The sequence below is a fragment of the Amphiprion ocellaris genome, chromosome 1, assembly GCF_022539595.1.
Source record: "Amphiprion ocellaris isolate individual 3 ecotype Okinawa chromosome 1, ASM2253959v1, whole genome shotgun sequence".
NCBI lineage: Eukaryota > Metazoa > Chordata > Actinopteri > Pomacentridae > Amphiprion > Amphiprion ocellaris.
The window spans coordinates 6,669,888-6,696,000 of NC_072766.1; the positions used below are offsets into that span (position 1 = coordinate 6,669,888).

The following is a 26,113-nucleotide window of genomic DNA, read 5'->3' on the forward strand; positions in this document are numbered from 1 at the left end:
ACAGCTGCATGCTGATTGATGCGTGGAGTCACAAAAGTAAATAACCATATGTACCCTTGCAATTAAACAGTGATGATGATATGGTTTCCTTAGATAAATGTAATGATGTATCATTAGCTTCCATGCTCTGTTATTTTGTATTGGGAAACACTGAAAAAAGACATTAAAAACCCATTTCAAAGCACTAATACTTTAAGCACCAGTCAACACTAAAAAGTTTGTCTATTATTCTTAGGAAACAGAATGCTACGCAGAAGGTCACACCTGCCAGTATGCTCTGTTCGGAACATCTACCACATAATAGCCATAAATTAGGAATTAAGCAAACCAGACTTGACTGAGCAATTGGGAGGAATATAGTATAACTCTCTAACCACAGGCCAATGTTGAAGAGACTTCAAATTGGCCTCTGAATGCAAATCTAGCTGAAGGGTGGAATGCAAAAATCTTATCTGAGAAGCATTTGTACACATAATTTCAAGCACCAATTTATTTGCCTGTGAGAAATTAGAAAAAAAAATCAGCATAAGCAGTAATCTTTTGTGCACTGAAAATGTGAACTAATGTGATGAATGGAGAATCATTTGCCCAAAGCAGGACAGCATTTGTGTGCATGTGTATGTATGCTTTGGTAGGAGGCGCTTGCATATGTTCACTTAATACTAAAGAACACAAGTGAAAAGAATCTTGAATTAATTTTTCATCTTTTCCAAAGTAAGCCGGCTCAAGAAGTAAACAATACAAACCTATTTAACAACAAGAAATTGGCCGTGTAGTTGCCGGAGCGAACAAAAAATATTGGGTGCACAAGGTTATCTCTCAGGAGAAGAGAAATAAAAATCAAAGCCATGACTAACCGTTCCTCAACCAACTCATACAAAGACAAGAGCAAGCGTTATTAGTAATTGCTTTTTTATTTTATCTTTTCATATTTTTTTTTTCAGATAGATCACAATGAACACAGCCTTTAGACAATAGCAGTTGAAATAATCCATACAAATGAATGTCTCTGGTCTTTTTCACCAGCTGCCCATTGTAGTGTGGAGCCCTATGCTATCAGTGTGGGCCTGGGGGTGAGGGGACAACACTGACAAACACCGGGTGCTTGTTTTAACTAACCGAAAAAGGCATGTTGTCTCTATGTGTGTGTGAAGCAGTTGCTGTCTTGAGTCCGTGTGCACCTGCATCAGTGTGAGTCAGAGACCAGAGGTGTTTAGCCACATTCAACAAGGCCCTGTCCTAATCACTTGGTAAAACCAACAGTCTCAAGTGGACAAAAATAACCCACTCTAGATTTGAGTAATGCACTGCCAACAGTGTATGATGCCAACAGTGTGTAATTAGACAATGATGAGAGGCCTTAAATTATCCTCAGTCTCCAACTATGTGTTGACCCCAACAGCAGCCTCTGCTCTATTAAACAGCAAATAGCTCGGGAGAGGGGTGATGGCTTTAAAGAATACCTCCTTTCCACCAGACCCAGCTCATTTCCTTACCCTCACTTTGTGAGTGTGCAGACAGTAACTGGGTCTAGGGAACACCATTAGAGAGGACAGCACTTTAAACGTGCCTCAATTGCAACAGTGACTGCGGCAGCCCGGCTCTGAGTTAAAAAAGAAACAAAAAAAAATTTCTGGAATGACCTCTGCACTCTGTTTTAATTAATGCCAAAATGAAACCACAGCAATAGAGGTTAAATGCAAAAGGCTGGAATTAAATCTATAGAAAAGAGGCAACAGAAATTAAAGAAGAAAGGAACTGTTTTTGTCAAACAATAAGGGCATGAAAGCGAAGAGGCACATGCACACACACACACACGCACACACACACACACACACACACACACACACACACACACACACACAGTGTAGAGAATGCTTATTCTAGCATGAAGACTGAGCATAATGAGATAAAAAGAAAATAAACCATGAAGACAAGTGTGGAAGTGTCACATTTGTCTGGGCAGTGTTTTGCCCTCTCTTTCAGCCTTTACCTTTTGACAGGCTGTGCATCTAAATGAAAGGCAGGGTGTTGCTCAAGTGCCTCTGTGTTTTTGTGTATGTGTGTGCGACGACATTATTTGTTGAGATCACAGTTGTAGTGAGCACTTTGAACAGCACATTTTGACAGTTTGTATGATGTGGATGCCAGGTTTGCTTGATTTATCCAGATATTTGAGAGAAATAACAACGAAAAAAAATCTAATCTAAAAAAGAACCATAAATATTTTCTTTCCTCCTCCTCTGTCATATCCTCCAAGCCTTCTCTAAAAAAAGCCTCTGCCATCTCCTCGGAAAAGAGCAAGGGTAAACCGAAACCAAATACTTTACAGACGAAAGAGAGGAGAAAAGGCAACAGTTAGTTTGCTCCTCTGAGGTGAGAAAGCGAACAGCTGAAGAGGAGGGATGTAAGCTCATGAATGATAAAAATACAAAAAAAAAGAAAGATGGCAAGAAGGCAAAGGATACAGCAGAATGGCAGATTGACAAGAGAATGTCCAAACATGCAACTCAATTAAGAAAAAGGAAGCAAGAAGAGAAACACCAAAACACTCAGATGAGATAAGTCTACAGGACAGAATGTGTTACATCTGCTGTTGAGATCCCAATTCAGCTCAGACACTCGTTCTCCAGCGAACACACACCAGGAGCCATATGGATGTAAGTCACTGTTCCCTCTCATGGCTATATCTGACATACATTTGGTGATTGTGGTCACATTTTCCAAAACATATCTAGTCTAGTAGCCTACTGTTCTGCGTATTTTACTGTCAGAGAATATTAGAAAAAGCACCTCCCACTATTATTTCAGAGAGTGGCCGAAATGTGCCAAAATTTTCAAAAATAAATGTCTGTATATTTTTTTTTTAAGAAAGCCTGAATGAGAAGACACCTGGTTGTATAAACCATGTATCTAAACAGCTAAAGACATCAAATCTAAAGGAACTTCAGATAGAATTTCAGATGTCAAGTTTCTCTGCAAAGTATGAGAATTCTAACATGTATTGAGGAGTACATACATAAACAACACAGACTGCTGAAAAAGAACCTCTTTTGGTCCTTTATAGAAAATGCACATTCTGGTGGACCAGGGCTTTATAAGCAGTCACAAGCTCCACAGATACAACAAGCTCTCTGCAGAGACAGTAAGGCAGTTTTATGATCACCAAGGAAACCACTCCACTTTCCATATGGCAGGTTTCTTTTTTGGAAAGAAAGTAAAAACATAATGAACACAAACTACGCATACTAGTTATTGTTAAAGAAAATAGCTGCCCTGTAAAAATCTGCTCAGTAAAAATATTCAAACTGTTATCTTGTGGTTGTTGCTTTTTGTAGTTGGTTTGAATTGTATTCTAGATCAGCTGGCTCATTAAGCTTTCAACAGTTATTGTATTTGATCCAGCTGGATCTCAGGGTAAAAAGAGGCGACATCTCAAAAGCACTGAAGCCAGCCTGCAAAGATGCAGAATAGAGATGAAAAAAAAAAACACCAACAAAAAAACCCAAACTAAAGCAAACTCACAGAGTTCGACAGCTACTAAGGCAACTTTTGCCAAATACAATATAAGCCCATGTATATTGCAACACAACTATATATTAATTTAATAAAATACACAATATAGCTTTTGTACACATAACAATTTGGCTCAAATGCACAGAAATTGCAGTAAAATCAATAAAAAATATGTCAATTTTTTGATGTAAAACACATCTAAATTGGATACATTTACACATATAATGATATTATGTATAGTGATAATGTGAAGGGACATTTTCTTGTTTCTTTATATTTTTCGGATATTTGTCTTCGAAACAATGGCAGTGTCCTTTGCAGTTCTTTGAGTTAATACGCTCTTGACCTTAACTCCAGGACACCTTTTGTTGAGATTCCTCATTTCTTTTTTTCTTACAAAATGTATAAATATTTTGATAATATTTGGACACTATACATGGATTCATACATACAGTCATCTATATAATCATATAGATATCATCTTTTCACAGTTGAGGAAAAATGTCCCTTTTTATACAACTCGTGATTGCCTTAAGGCATAGTCACACACATGATAATTCACTGTACACAAGGGACTGAAAGCTGATGATGTACATGTATAAGACAAATCCACAGATGGGCAGTTGTGTTTAAGCATTCTTGTGTATATGTGTGTTTGTGTGTGTTTGTGTGTGCGTCAGTGCATGTGAGTGTGTCAGCAATATGTATGTGCAAAGTGTAGTGCACATGTGTAAAACTGATGCGTGCAACTACACTCGTCAGCAACATGAACATTTAAATAGAGGTGTGAGACAGACACAGCTTACACATGTAGCTACAAATGACAGGTGAAACATGGTTACACTGTTAATAATTCTCCTTCAGCAGAGCTTTTCAGTCGCTCCAACCCCAAGTCCAGAACAAAGCCCATGTGAACACACCTCTGATTAACCAGTCTCTTCAGACACTGGATCCATCACATGTTAAACACCTATATTAAATTCAAAAAAGATAAGGTTGTTTTGTGTATTCCGGTCCTCCACTGTCCCGAACAGATTTGAATTTATTTCTGTTTCCGCGCCGATTGTCACGTCTGACCATAAATAGTCCATTTTCGTTCAGTTTCTATGTCCATCACACATAACAGAAATTCCCCTACACATACTTGGATATGTAGGATTTCACAATAGACCATGAACAACACACATATGAGCTGGTGGGCACTTAGATAATAGCTTGCGAGGTGCCAGAGGCTTGAACCTCTGCAATTTGTTTAAGAAGCCAAAACAAAAGAAAGAGTTTATAAATTCAGAAGAGTTCAGAAGCTTGGTACCGAGTTCATTTTGTTGGTCGGGATCTTAGCATCAAAACTGGTGCCAAACGACTGACATAATAAAGTTTGTCTGTCCAGAGTTGGTACTTTTCTACAACAAATGCAGTGAAAAGAGCTCCTGTCGTAAGAGCCATTCAAACTTTTCATTTTGTTTTGGTGACAGTTTTGGCGTGAGAGTCTTTTGGAATAGCATCCTACTCCTCTCTCTACCTTCCCACTTCTTTTTGTCGCAGTCCTTTGTGTCACTTCCTGAGTGTGCCGGTGGCCTCACTTCCTCTGCAGTCCTGCAATAGTTTGTCGATGTCTCTCACCACCTGGTCAGCGTCCATTCCGTCGCGATTCCCGTCCGGCTCCACCTGCTCCAGGACACACTCCATTTCACCTGCTGCCTCTTGGCTGATCCTGGAGCGGGCCTCTGCGAGCACTTTGGCCACGGGGTCTGAGGGAGGCAAGGATGGGTAGACCCCCTGGTCTCTGGTTTGTTTGGTTGGTGACAGGTACTGACCATCAGGTGGCCCGTAGTGGCCGGAGCAGGTGGCTGGAGGAGGTTTGCCTTCAGCTCCATCAGCTGGGCTTTTGACTGACGAGCAGGGCGACATGGTGGAGCAGCCCTTCGTAGGACTGCTCGAGGCCGAGGGCACCTCTTGGAGCAGTGGGCTGAGGGCGCGTTTTGCCTTCAAGTAGGGCTTGACGTTGGCAACCAGAATGGTGTGGTCACGCCTCTCTTTGCCAAAAGTACAGAACGTTTTCTTTCCATTTGGGTTGACAGTCTCGTAGGTCTCTGTCTCAGGCACAGTCTCCATTCCTGCTGGCACAAACATATTGTTGCGGTAGTCGATGCCCTCTGCCTGGTTTCCTCCGGCAGGGAACTGGGGCATCCAGCAGCGGTCAGAATGACCCAGTACTCTGCACTCCTCTGTACAGTTCACACAATCCTCATCTGCAGAGACAGAAATAAAGGGAGGGAATGGATGGAGAAGAAAGTGATATTCACATCAGTAGTGTGCAAAGAACAGAGTAAAGCCACACAGTGAGAGGGTAATAGAATCATAGCGCTATTATGACACTGAACTGAACAGTACAAGGAGTTGGAGCCTTAAGTTAGGGAAGGAGAGCCAAGCCTTATAAAAGGATGTAAAAAAAAAAAAAAAAGGAAGAGCCTGTTAGAAATGTCCTATTCCAAGCACACAGATAAATGCATGCACATGTGCACACAAACACACACGCACATGCCCACAGCTTTCCAAGGGGACTGGGGGACACCTGCTAGCATTTTCCAAAGCTCTGATCAAGGGGATGGCAGAGCATACAGAAAGGATGGGGAGGGAGCGAGAGAAAAACAACAACAGTTGAGGTTTGGCAAAGGCATAGTGCCGTTATCATAAATTCATGTCAGTGGGCTTTGAAGCCCTCCCTAGACAGAGAGGCTGTGCCAAATGGCTTGTGCTTCTTCCCTGTGTGTTTGTGCCTGTTTATTTGCGTGCTCCTTGTTGTTGCTGTGTGTGTGCACGTGTGTATAAGTGTGAGTGTACGTTCGCCTCTTTCATCTCTATTCAGAAGGATGCACACTCTGGCTGATTATGGGAGTGTTCATGCCTGTGTCAAATGGATCCAGAACTTGGTTAAAAAATAATAATAAAATAAAAAGAGAAGCACTTTTTTTTCTCCTTTTGGGCGTAAAGTGAAAAATAGTAGGAGAAAAAAAACTGAGCATCTGTTGTCCCACAAATGGAATTTTTCCATTGGCAGGGTGGGATGAAATCAAGAGAAGTCACACAGAGAGACAGAATACTAACAGTGGTGACGATATCGAGTGAAAATCGTTCAACTTGTCCCTTGTTTGTCATCCTCTTCTACACATCTTATAGCAAAATTAACTATAAATAATCAGCTACAAGAAACTAATTGAAATGATATTGAACCCATATTGTTTATCACAGCTGGCAGTGCTACTACATTTCACTATTCCATTAGTTAAAAGTGTGTAAAACTGGCATGATACTGGTTAGGTAAGGACAAGAACACTCTAACCCACAGGAGGATTTAACAAAGCACTCCAGTAAAATCCACAGGTTGCTTGTTTCTTCTAAACAGGAGCTCGGTCTCATTCGTATATCAGTTTTGAGATATGTGATGCATCTGCCTGTGAAAGCAAATGCGGCAAACACCACTCTTCGAATTTCTTATAGCGATGCAGCTTTCTTTGTACAGAGAAATAAGGCAGTTCTAGTCACAGGAGTTTGTGTGTCTGTGTAATTTATCTTCCCCCGAGAAGCCTGTTGTGGGTTGAACTCTGAAACCAAAATCAGTTGGTGGGATTTTGAGGATTTTTTTCCCCTTTAACATGGAGATAGGAACAGTTTTTGTGGGTTTTGTTTTTAAAAGGTAACACTTATAGGAGTTCAAAGCTACTCGGAGCCGTACAGCATCTCCGCTATAATTCTTAACTAAATGTAAGAAGACAGCAACATTACAGCTCGGAGTTGGAAAGCTAACCCCATCAATTCCATTATGCAACGCATGAAGCTCTACAGCCTGGTGAGAGTGCTGCTTTAAAGACCACAAACTTGGGACTAATACAATCTTCCGTTGATGCGAATGAGCGGGCAGAGTGGATGTGCTTGAGTGCACTTGGCTAGACTGTCTTTGCTGTGTTGCGGGTCAGCAGCCTAGATTCCTGGGAGACTGCCCTCCTAAGCTGTAGAGATGAGCTTAACACTTCACAAATGTTTGAAGAAGCCAAACAACGCTGACAAGGAGAGCCTGACATTTCCCGTGTCAGGGCAGTCATCTGAAGAGGAAATAAGGTGAGCTACAAAAGCCGAGGCCTGGCCAGTCTGAGACGGACTACATTTAAATGGTGTGGGGCTGAGTAAATGCATCTGCACACACTGAGAGGCATATGAGCGTGTGTGTCAGGGTTTGTGAATTTGAGTAAGGAAATATAAACATGTCAAAGCGCTAAGATCGATGATTCAGTCGAAAGCTTGTACATTAAAAAAAAAGAAAGAAACTACAAACCTGAATTCACTAAAACGCACTATTACTGTAATCCATCACCGAGGTGCAGAATATAGAACCTACATGTAACCATACTTACCGGCTGACAACCTCTGTCTTTCAGAAACCCAGCATGCATGAATTCCAGACACAAACAATTAACTTGGCCTCTACAATGTCTTTATACTCTCGGCTGTGATTGTCCATTCGCCTTGTGCATATTAAAGCATAAATAATCCATGCAGACATATTTCCCTCTATTTAGTCGGAGAAAACCTCAGATAGATTATTCATGTCTCAGCTGCACATTCAACCTTGAGGCGTTCTCTTCATATCTATGGCTAACAATATGACATATGAGAGCAGGGGTGACATTCATCTCTCTCTCGCTCTCTCTCTTCCTTTCCCTCCTCCCCCTCTGTTCTTCACCATGGCTCCACCAGCTCTCTTGGATGTGCAATAGATGCTTCCACCAAGGACACATTTGCCTGTGATGATTTGGCTACCAGGGGCGTGCTCAGTCCTCTCTCTCTCTCGCCGCCACGTGTGGTCTGAGATAAATTACACCGATAGATACACTGAAACATGCAATCGTTTGTCACAATTTCATTCACCTGTCAGCCAATGATCTGATACAGTAAAATGATGAAACACCCTGGTAATTTGCATAATTTACATTTTTTAATATATAGAATCATATTAGCACACAGCATAACTAAATTAGCTTCATTATTTCTCCATCATTTTGAAACCTGCGCATCCTGTCCTATCACTTTTGCTTTAAAGGACATTTTCTAACTAATGCTAATGCATGCTTTAATGTTTTCAGCTGAAATTCTAAGCATTTGTTGTGAAATCAAAAGAGAACTTTAATTTATTTATCAAGTGTGAAATCTGCAGCACTGATATTATATAGCTAAAGAAAATGTGTCCTTAAAGTTCGTCTTACATTCAAGTCTTGAAAAGGACAGTTTTATAACCATGGTGCCCGTGAATCAAATGGGATCAAATGAAAAGGACAGGGCATGATTGAATGATATGTAGTAAAGATTTTAGACTGCATAGTATATGTCATGACCAAAATGACACCAGAAGGAAGAGAAAAGGCAACCTTGAGCATCACTTTCAAAGAAAAGTGTTAATGAAACTGTGATCAAACTGCCCAATCAGGAGTCAAGCACAGCTGATGTTTGTATCTTTGCGGCCCTATTGTAGACACTTGACCTGGATCCCTGATTGAAATCGGATATTTATTATACCTCTATTGCCAACATAAAGGTTTAATTAACTCTATAGACTCTTTTGTACTTCTGGATGCTTTCTTAGCAGCAAGCAGACGGCGCTATCTTACTACTTCTGGCAGGGTTAATTGCCTTGCTTTAGGGCAACATTTCAAGACTTGGGTGACAATGACTTGGATAGGATAGCTCTGTAGCTGCCACTTATCTTTAATGCTAGAAGTACAGAACTGAAACAGATATAAAAGTAGCAAAGCTGCTCAAAGAAATCTTTGAGAAACACGAATAGGACACATGATGTCAAAGAAACTTTTACCAATTCAGAGAGCTCCTGAATGCTGCAATACCAGCAAATAGAAGGAAAATAAGTCAATGATTGTGGTTCACTACAGTATTTGTCAGCATCAGATATTTGCTAACAACACCAGGGATGAGAGAGACTGGTGAAAGTGAAAAGATATATGAATGAAGGATTTATTAATTACTTTCTGAACCAATGAAGTGAAAAAGCAAAAAAAAAGTAAATTTAAGTCCCTACATGTATCTCTCTAAACAGATTTTCCAGACACTGATCTTGCAGAATAAATTAAAAATATATGAATAAAATCAGAATAAATAATTTCAGAGATGAATTCCACTTAAAAGCATTGCACAGCATCTGAAACATAATGACTACCCAAAGTCTTAACAACAGAACATAGCAAAGGAGAAAGAATCATTAATATGCACACATCTGTACAATTACATGTTATATGTTAATGCATTTCTTACCAAAATGAGACAACGATTTAAAATTTGTCTCTGAACACTGGACACAATAAGGGTCTTTATACTATTTTTAGTTTTTTCTTCTTGTTAGGATAATGATGTGCAATGTCGTCCTTTCTGCTTTCAGTTAGTTGAATGGCTCAGTCTCAAGGATCTGGAGCAGTGAGCTTTTGTTGTGCAGCCATGGTGGATTTACAAGAACAGGAAACTATTATTGGTATCTCATTTTTCAACCTACCATTTTGTAATACTCCTTGACGAGCACCGCACAAGTGCAGATGCAACCGAAAGTGGACAAAAAGAATTGAGGGTGGAGGTGCATACATACACACCCACGCACACAATAACCACCATCACAACTCCACTGGATGCGATTCACAAGCAAGGGTGCAATGTAAAATGTCAAGATAGAATGAAGCTGATATTGAACACACACACACACACACACGAGAAAAAAAAAAAAAACTCCAATAACCCCATGAGGTCAGAAATAAACGCTGGAAAAGAAGAAAAGTTTGAAAAGTCAAACCCAGTATACAGCTAAATTGTATACGATGTAATACAATCAGCCACTACAATCTCCTACAAATCTCCACATTACAGCAACGGTGACGGTGCTTCATCTACTGAGCCAAATGCGTCTCATCTCTTTTCAAATTATATTTAAAAAAATGCCGCTTTTGTTATCCCACTAAAACTCTTTTACTAAATTAACACTTCATTAACGAAGACCAGACCTCGTGACATCGCACGTAAGTGAGCATGAAGGCAGAGCACCGACTAAACACAACTGGTCACATTCTTGGAATTATAAGTTGTTTTTCAGTTTGTTTGCCTTCTCCCTGACTGAATTTTTCCAACTTTCAGGGAGGAAGCTTTCACTGTGGCGCGTGAAGGATGTGCACCTAAACCTGTGAGTGTAAAAGTGTGCTTGTGTATCAGTGTGTGTCATAACGCATGGTGTGATTTCCCTAAGCAGCCTTTTCTCCCTCCAGACGCCTGCCCCCCTGGCCCTGCATGCCCATCCCTTCTCGCTTTATTACTCGGCCCTGTGATTAATGTCCCCCTGTCACACACTGTGGTTCCCGGGGAGGTAGGGAGAGAGGGATGAACCAAGAGAGAGTTGTACTCACGGACTATTGCTAGCAAAGGAGCGGCAGCAGCAAACTGAACACTGGACAAACCCATCATGTAGTTGACTGTTTCCCAAGTTCAAAAACAAGTTGAGAGCAGCAGGCACATAACACTCGTGCTTGATCATTTTACCGTCATGCGCACCTGAGTGTTCATTAGACAGCTCGATGAGCTACTAAAATAGCCTTCGAGGCTGGAGAATGATCTGAGATAATGCGTGTATGCATTTGTGAGTTGAGGTTGTGTTGTGGTGAATCCCCCCCAACCCACCCAAGGTGGACAGGAGGACTGGCAGCTGACGAATTGCGCAGAGCATCTGTGACAGACCATGACTGCACCTGTTCACCTGAGGGAGCTCACAGTGTGTGTTTATGTGTGCATGTGTGCATGTTATTTTGTTTTTAATCTCCTCGCCTACTGCTATCAAGCCCAGCTGATCCATGGAACCCCCTCCCCGCATTCTCAGCCAATCAGGGTGACTAAATATTTGAACTGCACAGATGAGAGAGTCTCCACTCTGACTGAGCCTAATGTTTAGTAAATATCTTACGGCTGCTCAGGTTGCCAATGTACTGAACAGCAGCAGTTGAAGAGAGATTTTAAAACTTTTATTTTTGCTTTTTAAGAAATCGGTCGACATGGTTGCCTGAACTGCAGATTTGTCCTGGGGTTTCATAAAAAAGATGAATTATTGTTGAGGTAGATGTTAGAGCTGACATGTTTAAGGATTTGTGGAACCTATGTGAAGTTCTGTTTTTTGAAAATAACCATTTTATTATGAACTCCCTTATTTATTTAACCTGATGTGAATTGTTTTTTTGTCGACACAGAATAATCTGAATATTTTGCATTATTTCAAATAAAAAGTTTCTCCTTGTAATAGTGAAAATAAGAACAGCCCTCAAGTGAATTACTGCACCTGATGCTGTTTGGATTCTCTAACGGAGTTGTGCTGGTAAAGCTGATTGTTTTCTACAGTTGGCCAGTCTGTTTTGCCAACATTATTTCAAGTGGTTGCACCAGAACACTATTTCCACGAAACTGCTGTTTTGGTGTAGTCATCACCGTTTGCTGAGGGACCTACAGATTTTGCTGGTCTAGTGCTCTGCTTGAAACCCATAAACAGTAAATTATGCCTGTGATGTAATTTAAAATGGTAATTCAGGGTAACCGGAAGTTAAAAATGCACTTTTTTCTTGTTTGGCTGAAGCGCTCATTCGTAATATTCTTGTTAATTTTGCATCAGAGCCTGCAACCAATATAATGCAAAGCATAGTTGAATTGTTGGTTAGCATATAATTTTTACTTCAAAGTTTTGCTGGAAGTGTAGCTGTGGGAGTGGGTGCGGATTGTTCAGTGCAGTGGGTGGCTTAGCACAATGAGACGGATACTTCTCTTCACTGTAATAGATTTTATCTCAGTGGGAGGCAGAGAATACCGATGCATAGCGGGAAATGCTTGGCAGTGGCGGTGGGGAGCACCGGTGGCTGGCAATACGGAGTTGGAATCAAGGACACATATCTTCGGATCAAACACGTCCTCTCTTCAGGCGCTCCCTCGCGAACTGCAGGCCCCTCCGTCAGCTAATGCCTGGGTAAGTTGTTCAAAGAGCACCCCGAGGAGAGAGTATTTATGCATAGGAGAGAGAGGGATAGAAACCCGAGAGGGGGAGGAAGAGGAGCCTAAGCTCATATTCAAACAAAAACAAACACACAAAGCCTAATCAATGATGAGCAAGCAGAGCTGTGTGCTGTAGGAGGTAAGAAGGGTCTGAGGCTTGCAGAGACGAGGGGCATCTGGGTAGTCAAATTGATGTTCTCAAACAGCACTTTGCCTTTAACACAAATCAGCAATGAGGGCCCTAAAAATCTTTAGAAACACAAATTTGTGTACAAATGACCTACCTGGCTGTATAACAACAGCCATATGTGAGTGTATATGTGCCCATGCCAAAGTGGAACTTCCAGTGTCATTGTGTCTGCAACTTAAAGGCATATTGATTTTTTTTCTTTTTTTTTTTTAAGGAACCTCATTTAAAACTTACCTCATTCATATATGAACAGCTTTTCCTTACATTCACTGTGTTTTTACTACAGGCTGTATACTTGTCATTCACACGGGGCCATGAGCTGCCTGCTATAATCTCAATTATCAAAGTTTTCTACCAGTTTTAATTGCTAATAAAGGTCAGCCTTGAGACAACGGTGAAAAAAAGAAAAATATCTCAACGTTTCCCTGTTATCCGCTGACAATCAGACCTCACACGAGAAAAAAAAAAGAAAAAACTAACTCAACAAACAGGTTCAACAGTAATGAACAACCATGGGAACCAATCCAAGGCTGAAAAGTGCTGAGAACAGGCAAAGTTTTGTTTATCTGTAACCAAATCTGTAACGTGTGACAACATTTCTCAGAAAGTTCCCACTGCTGTTTGAATAACCAACCCTCCCAAGCATTCTTCACAGAGGTTTTTTTCATTGCTAGAGACAGACTTAACAGAGAGGAAGAAAACTAAGTGCAGAATAAACAAAGGAAAAACATTCTTTCTTTTTTCACTGTGCATACAGCAGCTCTAAACCTTCACTGTTCATATCGGTGAGAGGAAGTCAATAAATATTGCAAGGGCGGTGAAGGAATGTCCGAGCTTCAGCCAATCAACAAACCTGAGCCTCTTTTCCAACCTGTGACTTAAGACCTTGTATAATTCACATTTCCTCTGGCTATGGATCGCCTTTCTTTTTTTTTCCACCCTTTAAGTGGTTTAATGGTGGAGCAACTGCAGGAGAGCAGCCACAGGCAAGCTATTAGATGTAGATGTCTGAGAGGAATGATCCTTATATCATCCCTGCTGTCATCAAGCTATTTATACCTGACAAACAATTAACATGAAAAAGCCATAACACTAAAAGCAAGTAAATATTCTTAGTTTAGCAACATATCCGGTAATCTGTGTATACATGACACCTATACTCTTTGCAGCTACAACACTGGTTATGCATCATATCTATGACATAAACAGGCTGGAATAATGTTGAGTGCATTGGTTGAGCCAATGTCTTTATTTCCCATTAACAGAGCCAAGGCTGTGTAAAAACACCAGACTGTTTTTCAAAGTGCACACAGTGTGAACAGCTAGTGGAATTATAGGTAGATATTCACTGAATTTAACAAAAAAGTGCAATATATCAGAATCCCATACTGCACTTCTGAGTTCACATTAATTTCAGTAAATTATGTTAATTTAGTAGACATTGTAGAATGTCTACAAATCATATATAAGGAAGCGAATGTAGGTTTCTTTCCAGATAATTACAAAAATTTAATAAAAGAAAATTTTAGAAAGAGTATATATTAGCATCTCAGTCTGGTAGAGTAGTCTGTGGTACATAAAACTAATCTGCACTGATTGTAGAAGTTGATGAAAACATCATAAGTTTGATTCAAAATGTAAGACAGGTCTGTGGCTACTAACACAGAACACATATATTAAATATATATATATAAAATACAATGAAAGTGTTCAGGACAATTGTGCAGGATGCCTCTGGCTAGTAAAAATATACATATGGAATCATTAATGCCAACTGTAGTCAGCATAATAAATAAGAGCTGTAAAAGAGGCCTATGCTGCATTACTTATGTTGATTACATATGTGTTAATTGTTTGTATTGTCTGACTGAATAACAAATATGTACACAACACGATTAGAGAGCTTTTCCAGGTTATAAAATATATAAATTAACTGTGATTTTATCATCAATTTAGGTTTCATTTAAGACTATACAACGAAGGTGATTACACCTTTGTGCAATATCATCTAAATGTCATGATTGAAAATTGTATTACATCTCAATAACTGCGTTATATCTAAGTTGACATGCAGAGTCCTTGCGCTGTTATCAAAAATCAAAAGGAAACTCTTATTGAAAATACAGAAAATATCGAAATTCAGTTCACCTCTGACCACTGGCATACGAGTTAGGAAACAGTGATCACTGGAATCAAATTGACAACACACTTGATTTTCAGTGAGTCAAATTGCATGAATATGGTTTTTAAAATGATCTAGGAACACCAGAACGTGGTCAACGTTTGACCTGCATGCAGCATCTATCTGCACGTTTGCATCGTGGCTCCACATGGAAGAAGAACTGAAAAATCTGACTGTGAAACTTGACAGTGATGGAGATGGATACAGGGAGATCAATGACCAAATAAAAATCTGTCAAAAACACACAGGAGGTATAGAATCTTAGCCTTAGTTCCACTAATCAAAAGCCAGTTGTTATCCTAAAATGTTGCCACGGACAGTACACTAGTTGCACAACACTGAAGAACAGGCGGACAAGTACCTTAAACCTGGCACAGGGTTAAATGAAAATCAGAGCTTCTGTGACAGATCAGCACAGCAGAAGCACAATGCCAGCCTCTATGGATGCCATCCAATAAAAACATCCTTTCTTGCTGCTAGGTACAAGACTGCAAGAGTAAACTTTGCTAGAAGACATGAAAAGAGGTCTGATGAATATTGGGAACCTGGACAACAGTGAATGCATAGTCCCAACAGTGAATCACGAAGGTTGGAGTGTGATAATATGGAGCTGCATTAGTGCAAACGTCGTTGGGGAGGTGACTTTGATAGATGGCACCATGAATGCCTGTGGATACACAAAAATAACGGCTGACAGGATGACTATCAGTCTCCAGAATCTTGGCAGAAGATGAATATTCCTGCATGATAACAGTCCAAAGCACACTGCCAAAATCACACGAGTGTTTTCTTCAAAAGAAGAAAAAAAGCATCAACTATGACCTGGCCAAGCATGTTGTCTGATGGGAATCCAATAGAACACCTTGGGGGGATTTTAAGGAGAAAGGCAAAGCAACATACCCCCTCCATCAAAGAGCAGCTGTAAAAAAACTACTTCTAAAGACTGGCAGAAAATCTCTTCAGATAATTGTGCTACACTGACATCCTCTATGCTAAAGAGGATAAAACTTTTTAATTTTACATAAGAGCAAATAGTCCACTGTTCAACTTAAATGTAATGCAGTTACTGTAATGTGATACAATTTTGAATCATTTGACATTTAAATGATATTACACAGAGATATATTCATATCTACTTAACACTGAGAGCATGTAGGCTGTAAATCAAAGTCTTAGAAATTTCTTTGTGAAAAAGGTCTACAGAAACAGTTATTTGCCTCAAGCCTGGTGGAGAAGTTGCCACAGCTCTGTAGATTTAGTCTCTGTGCCAATTGCTTCTCTCTTTTCATTTGATCCCAGATTGACGTAATGATGTCCAGATCAGGGCTCCGTGGGCCCATACCATCTGTTTCAGGACTTCTTGTTCTTCTCATAGCTGAAGATAGGTTGTAGAACTCTGGCTGTATGTTTGGGGTCGTTGTCACGTTGCAGATTGAAGCTGGGTACCAATTTGATGCTTCTCTAATGCCGTTGCATAATATCAAAACATCTGAAGTGACTAAAACTTCTGCACAGTACGGGAAAGTTTGTTGTTTCTTTATAAATAAAACATGCCTTGGATATACTGTATACCACTAAATAAATAGGCTTCAAGAACTACAGCTGACCAGCAAAAAAAATAAGGGAAAAAATGTAATAAATAAGCAGGCTGTACTCATTAATACTAAAAAAAATTAAAATACATATACTTATGTACACACTGTTCCGTAAGTCCAAATACTAAACCTTAAATGATGAGAGCAGCTTGAAATAACAAGTCTGCACCACAGCTTTCTGTTAACATGGGATTAGGTGGTGTTGTCTGAGGAAGACATGTCAGTAAAAAGGAACAATGGGAGACAGAAAGTCACAGGTCAGTAGTATCTCGCTACCTTTACCTGGAGAGAGACATGGGAGGTGGCACAAAGGGTGGCAAGGAGACAAGAAGGGGACTTATTAGAAGATGAGGCGAGAAGCGTGGTGAATCAGTGGCTAATCCTCCGTTTCCTCTAAGCCTGTGTAATTAGGACATGGGGGATTGCACCGTGACAGGGGATGCTTCTGGACCGCCTTGCTTTTTTTCCTCCCTCTCTTTTGTTTGTTTCTTCCCCCTTTAGCCTGGGTTTATGGCAGTTTGTCATCTAAATATAGCATGCTTGTGTGTGCCTTGTCTTTATTGTGTGTGCATCGCAGCATGTTCACTCATAAGCAACACAAATAGACACAGCATGTCTGCACCGTGTTTTATTTCTACTCACTAGTACTTGCAGGCGTGAGGAGAGTGCACTCCTTTTTCTTTTTTTTTGTTGCTGCTTTGGTCGCCGCATGACACTCTTAGATTGTATTTGGGCATATTTGTGGGAATCAAATGGGCTGTTTCAGTCAAACAGCACTTCCTCCACCACACACCCACACCAAACAAACAAACACACCATGTTTGAAGGATGCCTATAGCTGCAGGCCCTTAGGAGAAAGAGAGCACTGAATGGACCAGGCATTAGACCAGAGACCAGAAAGGCTGATCAGCATCCTTCTGCCTGTTAATAGCCGTAATCTACTTCCTTCCCCCAGTAGACGGCAAAGAAAGTTGCCTTGGCCCATTTAGAGAGACAGCGAGCACGAGAAATAAAGTGAGAAAGAGAGCGAGAGAAAGAGCGAAAAAAAAGGGAGGGGGCAGGGAATTAAAAAAAATTAAGCCGAAAGAATCTATGACTCACCAGCTCATTACAGAAATCCTGTTTCTATCCAAGGAGAAAACAGGTTTAAAACACCCCATTAAAGAAAGAATGAAGGGAAACCTTTTGTTGCTAATTCACAGAGGGTCGTCTTTTGAAGTGCTTCACTCGACCAAATTTTTACATTTTAACCATGCTACTTTAATGATGCTATTTCCAACACTCTAGAATTGAAGGATCTTTTCTTATACTGACTGGATTTAGTGCCTCAAAGGAAGGTGTTGTGCTCTGTCCTGATAACTAGCCCAAGACAACAAGGAAAGTGGAAAACAAGGAGAACTGTGGAGGCTTCATTGAGACAATCCATACAATAACAAGATCCAACAGACATACAATACTGTCACATTTGGAGAATTAAATCACTTTCTTTTATATTCTCCCTCTCTCTGTCTGCCGCTCTGTTTGTCGCTCTTTTTTGAACAAAGGGATTTGAACAACTCAGGGTGTCATCGCTTTGTGCGAATAATCATTCCCACGTGTCCTGCTTTAGCAGGATTAGTGAAAGTGCTTCTGATTTTCTGTCTCAACAGAACCATCACTGTAATACAACACATACACATACAGTATACATTACAAGAATATTGTCTTTACTATTGCATTGGGCTTCTGTGCTATGAAATCACCCATTTTCACTATTGACGTGAAGCTAGCTAAGCTCTGACATAAAAAGTTGCAATAGCAAAATTCATCAAAAACAGATCAAACTAAACAAAGGCAAAGTGGGTAGAAGAGAAGCTTAACAACCGGGCGTAATGCAATCCAACAAGGGGGAAAAACCTCGAGGAATTAGAAGAATCAATTGGTCATGGCTGGCTTATGGAGTTGAGGGTACTGAAAGATATCCCACACATAAAAATTAAACACTGAAATATCTGAAATGCATGTTTTTGTACAACAAACAAAATCTCTACGCATGCATATATCTGCACATCTTCAGTGATTTGTAACCCAATGAATACTGCAGAAAACAAAAACAAGGACATTTACAGTTCTCAATCCTTGTTAATGCAAGCATCCAGCTCACAAATTGCTGGATGATAAGGGTAAGCGGTTATTTGCTAGGCTATTTATTTGCATTCAGATTTAATACTTCAGAAAGGAAAACTATCAGCAGAACCTTTGTTATATTAGTGACCAACCCTGTCAAAAACTGCATTCCTACCCAACTAAATTGCAGTGAAAATTGTGTTTTGAATGAAAAGTACTTTCACTTGGTTTTACTTCTTGTTTGTTTACATTTATGCACCAAAACTTGTGGTTTGGATTTAAGATTACGTTCTACAACATTACCTGTCTGTTAGGAGTTTGATCAGGATTAGACACAAGAACTACTTGGTAAGGTTTAGAGAAAAATGATGGTTTGGGAGAAAATACACCCTTTGGCAACATGTCTGAAGCTCCTCCTGGACCTTCTGTAGGACGACGAGTCCCACCCCCTCTAAAATATGACAGTAAAGCAATACCAAAAATGCCAAACATATGTTGATTAGAGATGTATTTGTGATATGTCACAAATACACGTTATCTGTGGAAAATACATGTCCTTCAAAATGATAGGAGGATGCAGTTTAGTTGTACTGAAAGGTATTTTTTGTGAACCAGGGGAAAGATGTCTTGTGTACTTCTCTTACATTAATTCAGCTAAACGAACAGCATCAATAGCTACGTAAAAAGATTTTAAGAATTTAAGCACGTACCTGTTATGACACTAGTCAGACGTTTTCAAACAGCCTAATCTGACAGACCAAGCCTGCTTACTAGTGTGTGTATAATATTTTCATTTTTCTTACACTTTGACAACACGAGAACACATCAAAACAGGAATTTTCACTGTGTATATTATTTGTTACTACATTTTGAATTACAAAAAGGCACTATTTAAATGAAACAAAAATGACGGCCAATGTGCCAATTAATGTTTGGCTAAATTAAGAAGACACTGTAATCAATACAGATTATATAGTAAACTTTAATTGACTAGTTTTTGTTTATTACCACACATGACAGTGATACAGTCTCATGTATCAAATGAAATAGTATCATGACCTACCGTAATAAAATGGAATCATCCTCAGCCTGACAGCCTGCTAAACAGTGAGATGCAGCTGCCAAAAAAAACCAAGAAGCCACCGAGTGTAATCGCACACCACCTGAAAAGCTACCTGCCGTGCTGCATACCACTACGCTACTCTAAATTCATCTTCCAGCACATGTACTCATGAGACTAATATGTGCAATAAGAAAATTGTACAATTTAGCATGTAGGCATTTGATCAATTGAGCCAATGAACAGCAGTGTAACTCCCCTACGGATATTGGCGGGTGTTGAACAGAGGCTAAGTGGAAAGGTGGAGAGAGGTAGGTTGAGTCGATGGTGTTGGCTTTCTCAGCCCCGGGGCCTAACACATTTAGAGAGCTAACTGACACACTTTGGATGTATTAGCCACAGTGAGCTCTGCCAGCCTCTCCTCTATTTCTGCTGCACCACCTCCTCCTCCTATCGCCGTCTGTCTGTCACTGCAATCTCCTCTCTATGCAAGACTGAGGAACATGCCTAGTGTTTCAGCAACATTGCTTTAGCATTGATGTTCCTCCATGCCCCAGCCAAATTGGTGTTTGCCGTCTAGACACTGGTTGCTTATGTCTCTGTATGGATAAATACACGCACACACTAACGCTCTCACTCATCTGTTTATAAGTATGATTAGATTAAAAGAAACTGACGGAAATGCAATAACAGTCTATTAGTATACCCGTCAAGGGGGATAATCATTTCAAATAGAAATGTGTTTTCCATCTCACTATCTAATTTATACTTTCTTTGCTTCTCCATCTCTTTCACTCCTGAGACTGGTGGGTTATGAGCACAAGGCTTGAATATACGCTGGGTTCAAGTCCAGGCCACTGCAATAAAGCACAAATAAATAGAAATATATAGCAATAAATACCTTTCAGACCCAGCTCACGAGAGAGAAAACTCAGAAGCTAGAGGACCCCGTCTCTTTCTGACAAATGTATGCATTGAATTTGAAGGTGAGAAAAACAACTCTCCTCGATGCACACTGCCCCTTCCTATGTGGCGGTTTAAGATTAGGGTCAAAGATTAGAAGGCTTACACAAGATAAGAATGGGATTAAAAGAGCTCAGAGATGTAAAATTACAGATCAGAGAACTGGTCAAAACACACCTGAATCGTAAACAAATTCATGACATGGCAGCCACCTGTCCTGCTGGACAACACTGGCATCATAGGGGGGTGAAACAAAACAATGTATTCCTGACGAGAGAAAGGGAAGTGAATATTATGGAAGCAGCATCCAATATTCCAGAGAGGCATTCAGCACACATCAAAGGCTGCCTCTGCAGTAAGTCTGTTAGATTTGGGATTAATGGACTCCAGAGGGGCCTGGACACACACACGCACATAAGCACACACACTCACAAACACACACAAATCCACTACCACAACTCTGCCTGATAAGATTCACAACCCAGGATAGCAAAGCACTGCAGTGCAGAGTGACTATCTATCCTAGTAACTCTCCACAGTAGGCTCTCTACTGCAGTGTGATACTGTGTTACAACATACTATAAGTCAGCGAAGGCAGTTAGTGTAATTCCTTAACATTTCAGTAAATTTTCCACAATAAAGTCTTCAGCTTTCCAGGTGAACAGAGTGTGCAAGATTTCCATGAATGCAGCGCAGGTTCTTTCAGCCATGTTTATTAGAGTGTTTGGACAAGTTCTTTATTTTGCTTGTCAAATTACAAAGCACATGCCCAGACACACACGCATGCCCGCGTACATGAACACAACAACTGTAAGTTGCCTCCAAGCTCCAATGAGTTCATGCAAATTACAAAAATGCAAATACGGGTGGTAAGGCTCAGCTGTCCTCTGATGCATTTTGAGGAAAACACAACAAAATGGGAGGGAAACTCGCTATGAATCTATTTCGTTTAATCTCGACAGACAGAAAGACAGCCTAATCCCAACTCTGACTGCCTTTCCACCTCAGTGCCCAGCCTCTCCCCATTCTGCCACCCCCCTCCTGCATCCCGTGCCCTCTGGGCTAAAATCACAGGTGCAGGCAAATGCAAACCACTGGGTGGAAAATGCTCGTTGACAGCATTCTGGTGTGTTTGTGATTGGTCAGTGAACAATCAGGGAGTTTCCTGAACCACTTGTCGTGCTGATGGAACAGCTGGACACCAACACCAGACACAGATCAGGGTGGGATGAGACCATGCGGAACAACAGGGACGTAAGACTAAAATGAGATTCAGAAAAGCTTAAGCTCACTGTCATTTCAAAAACTGTGAATCGCAAAGAACAGAAAAAATCACAAGTAACAAACAAAGCTAAGTCCCAGTTATTTGCAAGAAATCCTGTTTTGATCACCTTTCACACAGCAATTGTTTTTCAAGCAAACAACAGTGTAGTGCTACTAAATTAAATGCAGTCAGTGAAGAAATAATGGAATTTGTGTACTTTTTCAAAAGGTTTGAACAGGCAAACATTTGATCATCTTTGAAACAGTGCCTACAGATAAATGCACTACACTCAAACAAAACTGGCATTTCAGATTTATTATTTTTATTGTTTAACTAGTTAAAAACAGATAAGTGACAGGGAACAGACACTCTGGTATTTATCACACCTTTAAATCCATAAAATTAGAACCCAGGGTTCCAGATTTGGTGTTAATGATTAAAATCTTCCGAGGGAGTGACAGATGGAACCCGTCTTATTTAAACCTCTGACATTTAATGTCTGGTGTTCTCTTTGCTATTGAACTGCTTGGTGCCAAGATCTCGCTAAGGCGTTCAGAAAAAGGGTTGTGAATATCTAAGTTTTGCAACAAATTTAAAAGGGATGTCTAAATTATTTGAGGAAAAAAAAAGTATTTCACGAAAAATCAACTGAAAGAGGCAAAGATTTCATACTACTACCAGTTTCCTCAACCCAAGCAAATATAGCCCAAGAGCATACTGTTTGATGCAACAAGAAGAACCCAAAATTTCATGACAGGATCTGCTGGTAACTCTGTAGCGGTTGATGTCGAAGTGCATGTATCTAAAATCAGAAAAACATTAACATAAGAGAACTACAGTTTGCCAGTGAACATATAGGCAAAAATGCGGCCTTCTTGAATCATGTTTTCTCCACAGACAAATGAAAGAGTTGTTTGGCTTTTAGTACCAGTAGAAATGTTTGGCACAGATCAAAAGCAGCTTTTCAGGTGAAGAACTTTGCAGCAACCGTGAAGTATGATGGTGGAAATGTTATGGTTCAGGGCTGCCGTGCTGCCTCGGGGACTGGGCAGCATGCAGTCACTGATTCTACTATGAATTCTGCATCATATCAAAGGGGGTTTCTTTACGATAGTGTAAGGTCATCTGTCCGAAAGATGGATCTGATTTGTAAGTGGACCTTTCAACAGGATAATGATGCTAAGCACACAAGCAAAACTATCAAGCAATAACTCAAAAAGAAGAGAGGTGATGGAATGGCCTTTGAGAGAAAACAGGCCAGATTTGAATCTCATTGAAATATTGTGGGGGGAATTTGAAACAGGCAGCATGTAGAAGAACAACCTCAATCAATTTGCAAATCGACGAATTTTGCATGGACAAGTGGTCAAAAAATTTCAAGTCAATGTCAGAGACTGGTGGACAATTATGCAAAACATCTACAAGAAGTTATTTCTGCTAAAAGAGGCAATATTAGCCTCTTATTCCAAGGATGTACTCATTCTTTCCACAAAAGAATATTACATCTATCAATGTCTTTGTTCAAAAAATGATTAAAAGGCTAATTTTTCTTGCAGCCTTTTCAAGTAAACTCCCTTTATCCATCAGCTTTGTATCAAAGATCAGATGTTTGCTTTTTAAATAAATCAAAAAAGCCTACAATTTCCATATAATTTAGACTTTTTCACAACTTTTTAATGAGTGTACATTTCTATATACAGTAGGATGTCTTGTTTTACATGAATTTAAAAAACTGAGTAGAAGTGGTGATAATTTATCAGCCTAAAATTGAAAAAGAAAGGTGGTGGCAATCACCTGTTGTTCGATATGTCTTGAATTCTGATGTGGTTGCCTGGATACAGCAACAGCAAGGGTGCGTATTTTCCATCGGCCTATGTGTACTAATTCACTGGCTCACTCTGCTATTGTCTGCCTCTTCTCTTTTGAGCACCAACACACAGGCACACAAGTACATGCAAGCACGAACCCGCAGTCATGAGCGCGCCCAAACCCGCTCTCATCCACATGATCATCCTGAGCAGCATTATCACAATCTAGGGAACTAGATTATCCCTCGGCTCAAAACTTCATCCTCTTTGAATCCCACTTGGGAGGGGATGAGAGACAGCATGGGGGACCATTACCAAGATTTCCCACTTGTTAATCAAGGCAGATTTTGATCACCTTCAGAGACAGATGGACAACTGTTTTCGAAACATCCCCACAGAATGAGCATTATGCTACCCAGGAAGTCTCCTCCAGCAACAACAACCCCACAATTCTGCTAAGATCCCTTAATAATCTCCGTAGTGCTTATTTCCTAAAACTACATCAGATACAGTTTCAGACATTTCAATTAATATGATGCATTGTGCGGTGCCTCCGAAAAATGTTGCATTTCACCTAGAGTGGAAGAGCATTTAGTTAAAATGCATAATATCCCGGCACGCTCTCTTTCAGTGAATATTTTGCACTTGCTACAATTAATCCCAATAATAGAAACTGAAAACTTGAGAGAATGCAGCGCAAACAAGTGGAAGTAACACAGATAAGTTGATCCGAGTTGTCTTTAAAAACCTCTTACAGAAAAACTTACACATCCGCAACACATCCATCCATCTACCTCACCACGGTCTGAATTCCAATGAAGCGTGTGCGTGTAAACCGAAAGAGGAGGTGCAAACACCCATAAGCTCTGTAGGAAAATGCATTACACTTAGTTGTTTACACTGCAAACCTAAATCTCCATAATAGATCTTTGTTGTGGTTTGAGGTGGGATGGTGAGGTCAGCTGTTAATTGGCTGCTGGTAATTACAGATGCATCTTAAGCTTGCTGACATTGTCCATTGGGCTTTGGGGACCCTTGCAACTGATGCACCGCAGAGACAATTGCAATGTACAGAAAATCACACAACTCTCCTTCTTGTACTGAAGCAATTAAAATTCCTCATCTTAGGCCTAATCTGGTGTTTACCCTGTTGAGAAGCAACTGTAGGCATGGCACAGTAGGTATATAATATATTCAGAGCGTAAATTATGTTAAATCTGAGCAGGGTACAGTTCTTTACACATCTAAGATCAGATCACATCATCTTTGCCCCCTTGCTTCTTCATTTAAATGTTCGTGTGTGTCATCCCACATCCTTTGCTAGTAGCCACGGGAATGTTTCTTCCCCTTTGTGGGGCTGCTTCCCCGAAGAAGGGAGGCAACGTCGGGACAATAGCAGCCACCCAATTAAAGCTGTGTTGGCCTCGCAATTCCTCAAGGTACTGCCATGTGACAGTTTAATTAACCAAGCCCCTTATCTTAATTTAGCAGGATCAAAAAGTAACAAACTGAGGTTATCGTACAAAAACACTCCCAGTCGCCATCCTCACACACTCAAAGAGGCGCACATATACATGTGCTGTATATCTCTGTCAGTATGGGAAAGCTATACCACAGTGTCGCACGTTTAACAGATATATTTGATGAAATTCATACAGCTACCTCTACTGCCATCCACATAGATACCACAAAGCACTCTTTATGGTATTTATGCTTTAGCACATATTTATAAAATCGGCAGGGGTCGGCTTAATCACAGCCTTCACAGCGCAAGCGAGTATGTCTCTAGGTGTGTGTACATGTGAACGGGTTCAAGCGCGTCTTAGCAGGGTATATGTTTACTCTGACAGGTTTTTCCTTTGCATTTGAACCGATGGCTTGGTGACTGCAGGGAGCCACGGCACCACGCTACTTAAGCCAATCTCCCACGGAGCCTGCCTGCTGTCCCGCCCCTCTTTATCCATCCATCCATCCATCCATCCATCCTTGAGCTCTTTCTTCTCATCACAGATCAAATGGCCGCTGCCTTTTTCTTCACTTTATTACAGCCCCGCATCTTATATTTCTACGTGTTCAAGACACCTTTGTATGCGCTTCATACGTTTAAACCACACGACTGTTGTTGCATATTCTCTTTCAAATATTCCATTTTTTCCCCCTCTGCTGACATTTCTGATCATCCCATCCGCTGTCATCGCACAAACCACATCCCCTCTCTTTGTTTTAACGTTTCCTCTTCTTCAAATACTCCATTATCTATAGCACTGCAGGCAGTGGATGAAAGGACATTACTAGTTATGGCTGAACAGAGGAGAAGTCCTGATGCCTTGGACAGGCCAGGCCCATTTATCTCTCTG

General features: G+C 40.4%; 1 protein-coding gene across 4 annotated transcripts in view; it reads right to left on the reverse strand.

Moving 5' to 3' along the window:
• Positions 1–894: 894 nt before the first annotated feature.
• pcdh17 (protocadherin 17) overlaps positions 895–26,113 on the reverse strand; it is a 62,676-nt gene continuing 37,457 nt past the window's right edge. For all 4 annotated transcript variants that reach the window (XM_055009567.1, XM_023290310.3, XM_055009562.1 and 1 more), the window contains exon 5: positions 895–5,768. In XM_055009567.1, coding sequence (XP_054865542.1) covers positions 5,071–5,768 — 698 coding nt within the window. In that variant the 3' untranslated portion in view covers positions 895–5,070. The remainder of the gene's footprint in view (positions 5,769–26,113) is intronic.